General features: G+C 38.0%; 2 protein-coding genes across 9 annotated transcripts in view; one reads left to right on the plus strand and one right to left on the minus strand.

Annotated features, from left to right (window-relative positions):
• Positions 1 to 3,111, minus strand: part of LOC115222095 (disks large 1 tumor suppressor protein) — a 598,849-nt gene extending 595,738 nt beyond the window's left edge. For 4 of the 8 annotated variants that reach the window (XM_029792206.2, XM_029792205.2, XM_029792203.2 and 1 more), the window contains exon 1: positions 2,695 to 3,110. In XM_029792206.2, coding sequence (XP_029648066.1) covers positions 2,695 to 2,713 — 19 coding nt within the window. In that variant the 5' untranslated portion in view covers positions 2,714 to 3,110. Of the gene's footprint in view, positions 1 to 2,694 lie in introns of all 8 variants that reach the window. The other 4 variants (XM_029792204.2, XM_029792202.2, XM_029792201.2 and 1 more) reach the window with 3 other exon arrangements.
• Positions 17 to 7,346, plus strand: LOC118767173. The gene is made up of 2 exons (XM_036511323.1): positions 17 to 134; positions 6,635 to 7,346. Exons 1-2 carry the CDS (start codon positions 128 to 130, stop codon positions 6,946 to 6,948), a joined length of 321 nt encoding a protein of 106 aa, XP_036367216.1. The 5' UTR covers positions 17 to 127; the 3' UTR covers positions 6,949 to 7,346.
• The last annotated feature ends 6,970 nt before the right edge of the window (positions 7,347 to 14,316 follow it).

Consider the following 14,316-nt stretch of genomic DNA (forward strand, 5'->3'; position numbering starts at 1 on the left):
CTGGCGCCCTCCTTTTGCCACATAACTACTATGAAAAAGGCAAAGGAGATCAGGCCAAACGGACCAGTATCTTTAATCTTTCTCAAACACTGTCTACTTCGTTTGAGGAAGAGATTACACAAACTCGATGTCAGGTAATAATACAAATAATTCGAACTGTCGAGTAAGTTTTATGTCGTGAGGAAGAAGAGAGAAATTTAATGTTCCAAGGGAGAAGCCATTCGTTGAAGAGATAAAACTGTCAACTGGTGTCGAGAAATAAATTCCTGTTTGAATTATTTGTATCTGTACCGATGCCAAGCATCACTACTTCCCTCAGATTCCACTCTGTAGATTTAAACTAAGGTATACTGTCTATGCGACAGTCGGTTTGCACCTATATATCTATATGTGTGGTTATATATGAATGCGTGTCTGTGAGGCATTCTTGCTGCATGTGAACCTGCACAGGATTAAAACTACAAAATGTGTGCCAGTGTAAAGTACGCTGCATGTGCGTGCATGTTGGCTATACCCGACTGTGTCTCTCTGTTTTGTAGGTTGTGTGTTGAGGCTCTTTTCTCTTTCCTGATACACAACGAAGTGTTGCAGGGAAGCCAACAATTTGCATTCGATTCACAGCTGTAGCTATTAGATTTTTACTTGCATCTGACTTCCATGTAAGCTACTGGCAAAAGCATAAATATCACAACTTCCCATTTCCTTCTACAGATGTCAGGCTACTTCGGCACATCACTAGATTTTGGTTCAAGTCAGACTAGCATGGATCTAACCCTTCTTGGCTCCGTAATCAATAAAAAATCTTAAAATGAAGCTATATACTTTTTTTTTATGAAGATACACTTAGATTTCATTGAAGTAGGTTTAAACACTATAATCCATATTTTCTCTACAAGCAGGTCTTTGTTTCAAATCAACGATGAATCCTTTTAAATAGCATTTGTCTATTTACACTGTCCAAAGATTCGGGGACAAGGGTGACGAGTGTGACACATTTTTATTCAATGAGTTTCGCTATGCCTCACAGAACACACCCGGGAAACGGAAGTCTATGAAGTACCCAGCTGAACTGGAGTGAATGAGTAGTGAGAGAGAGAGAGAGACAGATAGAAGGATGGATATATCCGGTAATCAGGATTAGAAATGTTTCATCACTTGGCAAAAAAAAAAAAAAGGATTTTGGCGAAGGTAAAGAAATACGCACACCACCCGTTTTCGGCGGTTAGGGTTAGGTCGAAAACGGGTGGTGTGCGTATTCTTTGACCTCCTCCAGGATTTTTAGGAAAAACCAGCTGTTGCCTCTGCAGAAAGTTTTTCTTTTCTACATCACAGATGTTGTCCAAGAAGGAAAGGAAAGAACCAACACAGCTTGGCATGGGTGCTGTCGCAGACGAACTCAGAAAATAGGGGACAGAACAAACACCACAAGGTATCCTAGAAATGATGCTCTAAATCAAATAGCTCAAAGTAAGGAGTCGATATATACTTATATACATGTATATAGACACGCATACGTGTACATCTGATGACAGATTCCTAAATGTACACAACACGAATGCACAACGAATATACACACGACATGCATTCATCACGTATCGGTATGTAGAGTGGCAAAAGGGGGGGGGGACCGTGGTCTTAATAAAGTGAAAAAGGGGTCGATTCGGGGGGGAGGGGGTCATGGGGGTGTGACGTCCAGAGAAGGTGTGGCACAACGATGTGTCTATATATATATATATATATATATTATATTATATATATATATACGTATTTAAGATAACAAGGCAACCATGCACGTATGTGTGTGTAAAATGTGTACATTATACATGCATGTTCTGAAAATGTATATTTGTGTGTTTTTATGCAGAAAACGAACACATATGTAAATCTGAAAGCAAAATGAATATCTAAGCAAAGTAAGCGTATATTTAAGTGTCGATGTATGTAAATATATATATATATATTATATATATATAATATATATATATATATATATATATATATATATATAAAAGCATGTGTGTGCATATAAAAATGCGAAAGTGTCTGCTGTGTGTAGCTCAAAATACGTATAGAAGACTATATAGATAGGTGATATGTGAATTTACAAGTTGGTGGGAATTATTGTAAACATTTAAATAAACCTAAGTTATATATATATATATATATGTATGTATGTTTGTGTTTGCCAAACAGAATAAACAAATGTGTATGAGGGGTTATATTGGATAATGCATGTTGAATCGTAATAAACAAATAGAGGTGTGTATAAACGAATGTGTGTATAATCTATAAATGTGCGAATGCAGTTCATAAACAAAAATGTGTCCACACATCGATATATAAATATTGTAGATTATTAATAATAATAGTAATTAATATGTAAATGTATGGAGAGAAAAAAACCGGGTAAATGAGTTGAAAAGGAAAATGTTTTGTGGAAGTAAATTACATGAAATTTAATTGTTTTTTTCTTCTTTCAATAAAAGAGACCTTTAACCAGCAAAAGGTGAAAGGGTATAATAATTAATAATAATAATAATAATAATAATAATTAATAATAATAATAATAAATAATAATAATAATAATAATCCCTTTGGCTGTAGTAAAACTGTTGGTGAGAAGAAGACCTGGGGAGGAGAAGGGATAATATGAACGTAGTTAATGAATTGGCTGAAATGTCCAGGAATACTGACCTTGCTTGCGTACGGGCATGTTGTTCCTCAATTATAGATAGATCCGTCCACACTAACTGCTTCCCTTAATTAGTAATACTAGCAGAGGTGGTGGCGGCGGTCAAAGGTTTGTTTTTCCCTTTCTTTCTTTATATATTTTTGCCAACGATCAGCGAAATATCTATATGTTAAGGGGTGAGTATATATACATATAGATGTGTATATATATATATATATTTATAGATTGTTTTGTGTATATATATATATATATATGTATGTGTGAGTGGTGTGTGATATGTACAGAAGCTCCGGTTTGAGGTTTGTAATCCTTGCAGTGGTGACGGAGGTGGTGGCGGTGGCGGTAGTCGCAGTCTCGTTGAAGCGGGTCGAAGGTAGGTTTGGTGACACCAAGACAGCGGAGTAGCAGGAAAGAGAGGGAACGGGCAGAGGAAGAGAGAGAGAGATAGAGGAAGGAAGGAAGGGAGACGGAGTGGAATAGAGGGGGGAGGAAAACAACAACTTAGAGAGGGAGGGAGGAATTAAAAGAAGAAGAAGAAGAAGAAAAAGGGGAAATAAAGAGCAAAAGGCATTTACACATAATATAGAGAGAGAGACAGACAGATACATGGAATAGTATATTGATATAGAAAGAAGAAGATATATAGTGATACATAGACACACACACGGTGTGTAAGAGGGAGTGAGAGAAAGAATATGAAAGATAAAAAGTGAAACAAGATAATGAAAGGGAAGACGGATAGAAAGCGGTGTGAAAGGTGAATGGGGGAAAGTTTGAGTGAAGTAACAGATTGTGTTTAGATAGATGTAAAAAAGTGAAATGTTGGGTTATGGGGACAGAAGAATTAAAGGTGGGAAAAGGATAACCTATCACTGCAAGGAACAGCTAATAAACTGTTGTGTATATATATATACATATATATATTATTGTGTTGTTGTTCGTACGAACAAAAATTACACTAACAGACTGTTATATTTATTGTATATTTTTCGTTTACAAGTTGGGAACAGGATCAGTTCAAAACTGAAACAAATTACTCTATAAAATATGTTATCCGGTCAAGAGCAGATACCGATACACGACCCCCACCACTTACAAACTGGCTTACTTTTGTTCCTTTCTCGCCTTCTTTCACCTTATTATCAACGATTATATAAGTCTACCCACCTCTCTACCTACCTATGTATTAAAATATCTTTATACCTATCAATTTATTTATTCAAATGTATGTATAACAACAGATACATTTGTGTCTACCCGTCTCTGTTCATTCATTTATTAATCCAAGTCTCGCTTCTTCATTCATACAATATTTCACTTGATTTTCCTTCATTAAACTATTTATACACACATATATCTATATACAATGACACAACACCAGAAAATATATTCGCTTTCTTTAATGAAATGTTTTTACTTTCTTCAAAAGAAAAATAAATTTAACAAAATATTATTGTTTGGTTATAAAGTGCGTAAGATTTACGCCTTTAAAAGTTATAGTTTAATTGTGAACAGTATTTAATTAGCAATAACAATTATTATAATATTTAACAAACATCGATGCTCTCCCAATAAAGTGGACAACGCAAAGTGAAAATGCGGTCAAAACGTTATAATTTTTAGCGACGTAGGAGGCCAAGTTGCGTATTCGAGTACATCAGTCTGTCTCTCTCTATCACTTTTTACTCCTCTCTCTCTCTCTCTCTCGCTATATGTATGTGTATATATATATATATAGTATATACATATATAATATATATACATATATTATATATACATATATTTTATATATATGTATATACAGAGCCACACACGAGTGTATATATAAATGTATGTATGTGCAATGTGATTGTCTTGTCGCAGTATGGCATTGACCGCATTAGAACGAAAGTGTGGTGTTGTGTGAGGAAGGGGGGGTTAGTGCGTGTTTTTGTTGATAGAAGCGGCCTCAAGTAATAGGCCAAAACATGGCGCCATGCAGTAACTATAATGTCGGTTATCACGTGGTCCTTCTCTCTCACACTCACTCTCTCTTTCTCTCTCCATCTCTCTCTTTTTCTGTCTTCCTCTCATACTTACTCTCTCTTTATTTCTCCCTTTCTCTCTCTCACACTCACTCTCTCTCACTCACTCTCTCTCCCTTTTCCTGTCTTCCCCTCTCACACTCACTCACTCTCTCTCTTTTCCTGTCTCTCCCTCTCTCACACTTAAATATTGTCGCTGACAAAAGTATCTAAAGTGATGACTACACAGAGAGAGAGAGAGAGAGAGAGAGAGGAGATCGATTGAAAAAGAAGCAGACAGCGCATAGATTGCGATGGAGCTGCTGCTAGGTGGTCGCTCGTCAATGCTAGTAACATCAGTCAAGTCTCTCTCAAATTTCATCCAACACTGTCTTGAAAAGGCACGTGAGATAATGTACTCCTAGATATACAAAAAGGTGTGATGGTCATAGGTGGAATGTTTTGTGTCTTCTGAAACTGATCTGAACTTAACAACGAATGAAAGAAATAGATTATTGAAAATTATGGAATAGAGATAGGTTTGATCGTTCAAGCGAATTACACTCTTGTGTATGTCGAAGAGTGTGTTGAGCCCTTTCATATACATTCCTTCTCTGAGACATGTTATGACAGTTTTCGCTGTTCTGTGTTTTTTTCCCCTCTTTCTCTCTCTTGTGTTCGATTTGTTTTACGAATAACAAGCAATACCATATTACTATAAATCAGATATGTATGACATCACTTTCTCCACTTATGATTGTATATGTAACACATGATACTTTGAGAATTCAATGTCTGGATAGTTAGTCCAATACATATAGTATATATATAGATATAATTGGAGCGCAGTGACATGAAACTTGAGTCATGAGACAGAATTCAATTCATATATGTGTGTGTGTGTGTTTAATTATTTCAAGTCTTCCTGCAAGGAAGGAAGTGGTTTTTGAACAAAGATATAAAACTCCATAGTTGGAAAGTAGAGAACAAAATTAAATCCACGCATTGAACTTGAGAAAAATTTTGCATACAGAATGTATTTGTAACATGTATGTTGGTTTCTTTTTTCTGAAAACCCTAACTTTTCCAAACTGTCACTTAGGCATGTGTGTGTGTGTGTGTGCAATCACAGATACACATGATGGAAGTCTGTACATTATGAGTATGACCCTTGCTTGTTAATGAGCAGCAACATGAGTAGAGGCGCAATGGCCCAATGGTTAGGGCAGCGGACTTGCGGTCGGAGGATCGCGGTTTCGAATCTCAGACTGGGCGTTGTGTGTTTATTGAGCGAAAACACCTAAAGCTCCACGAGGCTCTGGCAGGGAGTGGTGGCAACCCCTGTTGTACTCTTTCGCTCCAACTTTTTCTCACTCTTTCTTCCTGTTTCTTGTCCTTGACTTCCTACGCAACCGCTGAGCCTGGATGCGCATTCATCCATCCGTCAATGCTCTCGGTGTCGGGGGTTGACCTGCTTACGAATAGCAAAGGACCACGTTTCGGACTTCTCCCACGAAGACTGCTTCGCTCAACAGCAACAGCAGCAACATGAAGCTTTTACCAAGACTTACATAAATGTCTCTTCTCAGTTAAAAATCATGACATTTGCATTATGTGCAGATCTGAGAATACCTCTTCAGAGCATCAATAGAAACAGAATGTTTGTTAGCTATTTGTTCTTTCGGGTATCAAAGGTTGCTTTTGTTTGAGTTTTATTAAATGGAGGGTCTGCAGTTATCGAAGGGATTCCTTTCTTTTTTTTGCATTTCATTTCAGTGTTGTGTGTTTATGCAGTTGGAAATATATGGATGCACTGAATATATTATTTTTCCCATATAATCTCTGTAGTGAATACATTATTTTTCTTCAGTAGTCTTACCAATTGCAATTATTTCTAGTTTGTTTTTTTTTAATCATATAAATTTTTTTCTTTTTTCAGATCAGATTTATGAAAGTTCTTCAATCTTAATTTTGGTGTGTCAGGCCTTTTCTCAGAACATTGTTCTGCATAGAATAGGTACTTTGGAATTCTCCTATCTTCCATACAAATTGCACAGCCTGCTTACCTCAGTTTGCTATGTCACAAGAGAGCCCCTATGCTTACAACATTTGCGAACTCCAAGGATTCAACATCACTCACATTGTTTCCCCAAGATTTTGAAAAGATTTATCAAAGATGCTTTTACTTTGATAAGGCATCGTTTAAATGATTTGGTCTTTTATTACTACAACCTGACCTCTCCTCCACACTGAGTTACTCAGTTCTCTGTCTTCATTGAGCAGGTATCCCTTGTCTTGTGAGTAAGCATCCATCCAGAGAATGTCTACAGTCGGTTTGACATCTGAATTTAATTTAGTGAAGGATGTGAAAGGTTGAATCTTCAAGTAAGAAAAAATATCAACGTGGGAAGGGCCTCAGAGTCACTAAACTTAAATTGTTTCTTAAAAAAATGATTAAATATGAAACCCCAAGTGTTACCTGGGGACAGAGGCTGTGGGTAACTAACAATGGTTTCAAAATGTTTGGCTCAAGGTCAACCATTTCAGGGTAGGGAAGTAAGTCAATTACATCAACCCCACCGTCCAACTGGTACTTATTTGATTGACCCTGAAAGGATGAAAGGCAAAATCAATCTCAGCAGAATTTGAACTCAGAATATCAATATGGATGAAATGCCTCTAAGCATTTTGCTTGACATGTTAACAATTCTGCCAGCTTGATGCCTTGTTCTGTGAAATTAATAATAGTTTCAAATTTTGGCACAAGACCATCAATTTTGGGAGAGGAAGCAAGGCGAATACATCAATCCCAGTACTCCTCAACTGGTACTCATTTTATCAACCCTAAAAGCATAGACAACCTCAGCGGAATTTGAACCCAGAATATGAAAGACAGACAAAATGCCACTAAGCATTTTGCCTGGTGTGCTAACGACTCTGCCAACTTGCCAGCTTATTGTGTGTAACTAATAATAATTGTTGTTTGTACAACTGTTTAGCATATTGAATATTAGTTTCATAAATTTCTGTAAAATGAAACTAAGCTGTGTTGATGGTATCAACATTGTCTTTTAATGGTCTTTAATGAATAAACCATTTCATTCAGCAACACAACCAGGATAAAATTATTAATGCTTCCATTATCAGTTAAAGCTTTCATTGCATCATGGTAAACAGCAATAATAATGAATACACAAGACAAAGGATATTCCAGTAAAGTTGAAGAAATTGAAAAAGTTGAACATTGATTTATTACCTGGTGTACACACCTGAGAAAATGACCGTTTTTTTCTCACTCTTCTGACATGTGTCATCTCTTGCTATAAAATAAATTTGCTTTTGATTTTTGTTCTTTATTTTTATCATTAAGATTTTCTTTTCTTTTTTTTTTCTTTTTCTTTCATTCACTTTATCAACAGAAACAACCCAAAACACAGTTTTACTGCAAATGATCACGAGATGCTTGAACATCCATTTGTCTAGAAAGAAATACATTGAAGAATGTGTTTTACATACAATTGGTGATACATCAGCCACAGATATAGTTGCCCACCACCACCACCACCACCACCACCACCACCACAGTAGTATTGACAATGTGCAAGGGGGTGAAAGAATCACATGCTGTAAGGTTCCGGAAAAGGCATCTGCTTCCGGTCCCGGGGATAAACCACAGGATCTTTAGCAAACAAAAATGAGAAACATCCAGTTAGTTTTGTCCCCCTTAAACCTCATCAGGGACCTGATATTAATAGTATTATATTCCTGTTATGAGTAATGAAATGAGCTATTAATAGGTTAAAAAGCAGGTGCAGGCATAATATAGGGGCACAGGTGTGGTTGTGTAGTAAGAAGCTTGCATCCCAACCACATAGGTCAGGGTTCAATCCCACTATGTGATACCATGGGGAAGTGTAGTATAACCTCAGACCGACTAAAGCCCTGTGAATTGATTTGGGAGACGGAAACTGAAAGAAGCCCGTTGTATATTTGTATACATATACATACATACATATATATATATATATATATATATATATATATATATATATATGTATCGTAAAAGAAGTCCACATTCCATGTCCTCGTACTTTGTATTGTTTGTTGCTTACGTTTTGTGACATCCTGTGCCCACATATGCATGTGTATATACGGATACATGTAAGTATGTACATATACATATGTATATATGCATATATATATATATATATATATATATATATATATATATATAATATATATATATATATATATATATATATATATATTACTTATATTATTATATGATTGAATGCCACGCATCCTTTTCCAAGTAAGTTTTATCTATTTATATATATATACGAGCAAAACTCCCCCAGTCCGATGGACGGTGCTGAGTTGTCAAACATTTAAACCAAATATTCTCATAACAACTTGTCCGACCGTCCCATTGGCCTCCCCTTTGAGAAACACTGATTTAACCTAAATTTGAGACACCAAAAGAAGAAATAAAGATAGACTTTTTTTCTATTCCAAAGAAAAAACGATTTTATTCACACAAATATGCAACCAAAGAGTTTAAAGTACCAGTAATGATAAGGCTGTTGACTGGGAAAACACAAACATGGTTTAAATAGTAAGCTTGGCAGGAAAGAAACGTGCCTTTAAGCAGTACAAAAACAACAAAAAATGGAAGGTGCAGTTATGTACAGGTTGACGGAAGAAAAGCAGGACAAAACGATGCATGCAAATGGGTTAGCTGGAGGTAAATCTAGATGGAAAAGCATGATGAATTTATGAGAACGTACCCTTAAAGGTTGTCAAGATTAATGTCAACACAAAAAGGCAAGATGTACATATTTTAAATGTAAATGCTATGCAATTGAACTTCAACTTTGGCGAAATAACTGTCTTCTCGCTGTAAAAACACCAATACCTTTGAAACAACAACACTATAATTAAAAATGCAAAAATTTATCCCAAAGATATTAGAAGTCTCTCGTAGTTTGAGAAAGAAAATTCTGCAATTTCTTGTTTAATAACCTGCATGAATGATTTGTTTATATGATCAAGTTTTTGTGCTCATTGCCCTCCATTAAACTGCTGTTGCTTCAACAAGTCCATGGTGTACCACATGTTAGGTGTCAAAGAGATTGCAGTGGTTGGTGTTAGGAAGGGCATCCAGCCATATAAACAATGGAACCTGGTGTGACACCTGGTCTTACCAGCTCATAGTAAACCATCCAACCCATGTCAGCATGGAAAATGGACATTAAAGATGATGATGATCATATCTATCTATCTATCAGTCTGTCTATCTATCTACCTATATATATACTTATATATATATATACACACACACACACACATATATATATATATATATATATATATATATATATATATATATATCAGCATGGAGGGTGGATATTAAATGATGATGATTATGTATGTGAGGGTCCATGTACAATTGCAGGACCTCCGGCTTTCGTGGACGAACCACCCATCCAGGGGGAACATCATTGTGCTGTTGTAACAGAGGTGCTGATTATGACCTTACCTAAACGCCTGATATATTTGGGTGGGGTAGTGCCACCAGGGCCACCAGGTAGCCGTACTGTCCCAGGTTTAATGCTGCTGTGAATCCATGGCAGCGAGTTACAGGCCGACGCCTAGTTGATTGGCTCATACCCAAGGGGAGCCCCGACTGTGGCCAATCCTCTGGAGTGGGCTTTCGCACGACTTGGGATGACCCACTGACATCTTGAACCCCGGCCTCATGGTGGTTGGGGGGACAGTTTCGGTACATTTGGTTATCCTCATATGGGAGGGACGTGCATGAGTTGGACAAGTCATCAAGAGCTGCCCCTCTAAGGGCGTAAGCTCTCTCACCATGGCAAGGTAGTACCAGGGTCGACTGCCCTGGTGGTATGGTTACGGTAAGTGACAGCAGCATCAGGCTTGTACGTTGCTAGCACACCAAGGACATGTCGACCTTATAAATATATATAAATATAAATAGAAAATAAGAACACAAATAGGCTAAAGGTTTACTACAGCTGTTAACATTTTCTTCAAGTGAACCAAAACTGCAAAATTTGGTTAGGAGAACCCCCCCCCCCATGTAGAATGTGGATTGACTCCCATTTCCATATTAAGGAAGAGAGTGAAAACATAACAGACCTCATAAGCCTTTGGGTCATAAAACTATCAGCAGACAATGTCACATTAAATTGTTTTTATAAACAGATAAGTGGAAGAGAGAGAGAGAAAGAAAGAGAGAGAGAGAGAAGGAAATAGGGAGGAGAGGGGGAGGCTTGATTACAGGTTATCAGTGTTGTGTAGTCAAGACAAATGTCCTGCCACCAAAAGAGAAATTACCTGTAACCCAAGACAACCAAACTGGAACATTTATGATAACATATATTTACATACACTCATGCTAGTCACACTTACATGCACACATAAACATTCTCACATACATGAACACATAGATAGATATATTTACACACATATACTCCACAACAAATAAACAAACATGCATACATATACACACACATGTATGTAACTATACACATGTGTATATGAGTGTGTGTGTGTGTGACTGTGTGAAGATGCATGGCTCAGTGGTTAGGGTGCTGCACTCACAATTGTGAAACAGTGGTTTCGATTCCCAGACCAGGCATTGCATTGTGTCCTTGAGCTTCCTTTGACATTGCTCTGTGGTCATCTTGTTATCTGGCATGTGGCACAAAGCACACCTGTACAGGTAATGTCAATTTGATGGAGGGAGTGAGCTTATATGAACACAAACATTTGATCACTACAAACAAATCATCTTCTGTGGTTGTTCAGCAAAAAACTACAGTATCCTCATACATGGTCAAACAATGGAAGAGTCCGTGATCATCATCATTATCATCATTTAACGCCCGTTGTCCATGCTAGCATGGGTTGGACAGTTTGACCAGGGCTGGCATGCTGGAAGGCTGCACCAGACTCCAGTCTGATTTGGCATGGTTTTCTACGGCTGAATGCCCTTCCTAATGCCAACCATTCCAAGAGTGTAATGGGTGCTTTTACATGCCACTGGCACGTGTGCCATTTGCATGACACTGGTATCTGCCATGACTGATTTTGCTCAGCTTGACAGGTCTTCTCAAGTACAACATAATGCCAATGGTTTCTGTGATGTATGTATGTATGTATGTATGGATGGATGGATGGATGGATGGATGGATGGATGGATGGATGGATGGATGGATGGATGGATGGATAGATAGATAGATAGATAGATAGATAGATAGATAGATAGATAGATAGATAGATAGATAGATATAGATATACACACATGCATGCATTAAAAAAATACCATGTTTTCTCCAAACCAAATAAAAAAATTTTAGTTCACCTGAAGAAAACGTTTTTTTCATGATGTAATTGAATTATTCATAAAAAAAAATATGTCTGAAACAGCTGTAATGAACCTTTAATCCATTTATAAGCAACATTCCAGGAACCTTCCCAATGCTAGATCTTGTACTGACACTGGATTGTGAAACTGCAATGACAGTATGCATAGCTGTATACTTTTATATACATGTATTTCTATATGTATGCATGGATACAAGTCACACAACAAGAACTCACTACTTGAATGGACCATAAACAAAACTTCACTTAAACAGGATTTAGATAATCCTATCAGGTGGTGCTATTAAGTTAGACATTGCCTGCACCAGTCTTTGGTCGAAACATATCTAAGTTTTATATATATATATATGTGTGTGTGTATTGTCAGTGGATCATATATCCAAAAAGGAAGCAGACTCTAAAGCATAGAGCAGTAACATTCGAAGAAGGGTTGTGTGCCGTTTGCCTTTAGACTCTGATGAGTTGTCCATAGAGCTAAGTGCTTTGTGGGTACAAAACCATTGGTCGCTCTGTTTCAATGTGTGTGTGTGTGTATGCATATATGCATACACCTATGCATAATATGTATATACATACCTACTACATACAAATAGATAGTTTTTGCTGTCAGAATGTATTTACTATTTGTCCAATTGCAGAGGAGAGAGAGACTAAGGAAGAAATGGAAGTGAAGCATCTAAAACCTATCTCCTTGTGACGTTGAACCTGACAAAGAACAGGGAATGCAACAGATGGTGGCACACTCTGTTAGAGAGGTTCTACCGGGTTTACTAGAATTCAGTTGGTTATGACGATGAGGGCTCCCTTTGATCTGATCAACAGAACAGCCTGCTCATGAAATTAACGTGCAAGCGGCTGAGCACCCCACAGACACATGTGCCCTTATTGTGGTTCTCAGGGAAATTCGGCAAGACACAGAGTGTTACAAGGCTGGCCCTTTGAAATGTTGGCACTACCCATTTTTGCCAGCTGAGTGGACTGGGGCAATGTGAAATGAAGTGTCTTGCTCAAGGACTCAATGTGCTGCTGGTCATCAAACTCATGACTTTATGACTGTGAGATGACTGTCCTAACTACCAAACCACGTGCCTCCACTTCTGCTGGGCTTAGGTGCATCTAAAACAGATAATGATGACAATGATGTATATATATATACGAATGTATGTATGAATGTATGCGCATGCATTATAGAGAGAGGAAAGAGAGAAAAAGTCTGAATGCATGTATGTATGCACGTATCTATCACTGTATCTATCTGTGTGTGTGTGTGCATGTGTGTGTGTGTGCACGTGTGTGTGTGCATATACATATATACATATACGTAAGTATGTATGTATAAACACTGAAAATGCTCTGAGACCAACTTCCGTCACTTTCCAGGGAGAAAAACTAGAAATAGTTGATAGTTTCCGTTACCGAGGTGACCAAGTCAGCAGCGGGGGCGGGTGTGCTGAAAGTGTAACTGCTAGAGTAAGAATAGCTTGGGCAAAGTTCAGAGAGCTCTTACCCCTGCTGGTGACAAAAGGCCTCTCGCACAGAGTGAAAGGCAGACTGTATGATGCGTGTGTACGAACAGCCATGCTACATGGCAGTGAAACATGGGCCGTGACTGCTGAGGATATGCGTAAGCTCGCAAGAAATGAAGCCAGTATGCTCCGATGGATGTGTAATGTCAGTGTTCATAATCGAAAGAGTGTAAGTACCTTGAGAGAAAAGCTGGACCTAAGAAGCATCAGCTGTGGTGTGCAAGAGAGACGATTGCGCTGGTATGGTCATGTGGCGAGAATGGATGAAAATAGTTGTGTGAAAAAGTGCCACACCCTAGCGGTTGGGGGAACCTGTGGAAGAGGCAGACCCAGGAAAACCTGGGACGAGGTGGTGAAGCACGACCTTCGAACTTTAGGTCTCACTGAGGAAATGACTAGAGACCGAGTCCTCTGGAAGTGTGCTGTGCGCGAGAAGACCCGGCAGGACAAGTGAGTCCATAACCCGTGGCCTTCTACTTGGGATGGAGCCAGCCTACGTATGCATACCTTCCCTTCTTGGGACACAAAACTCTACTTGTGAAGACCTGTTGAGGCAAGTGAGGATCAGAACCGAAATCGATCAATGGAAATTGCAGATGTGTTACCAGTGCCGGTGGCATGTCGATACTCTACTTGTGAAGACCCGTTGAGGCAAGTGAGGATCAGAATCGAAATCGATCAA

The sequence above is a fragment of the Octopus sinensis genome, linkage group LG19, assembly GCF_006345805.1.
Source record: "Octopus sinensis linkage group LG19, ASM634580v1, whole genome shotgun sequence".
NCBI lineage: Eukaryota > Metazoa > Mollusca > Cephalopoda > Octopoda > Octopodidae > Octopus > Octopus sinensis.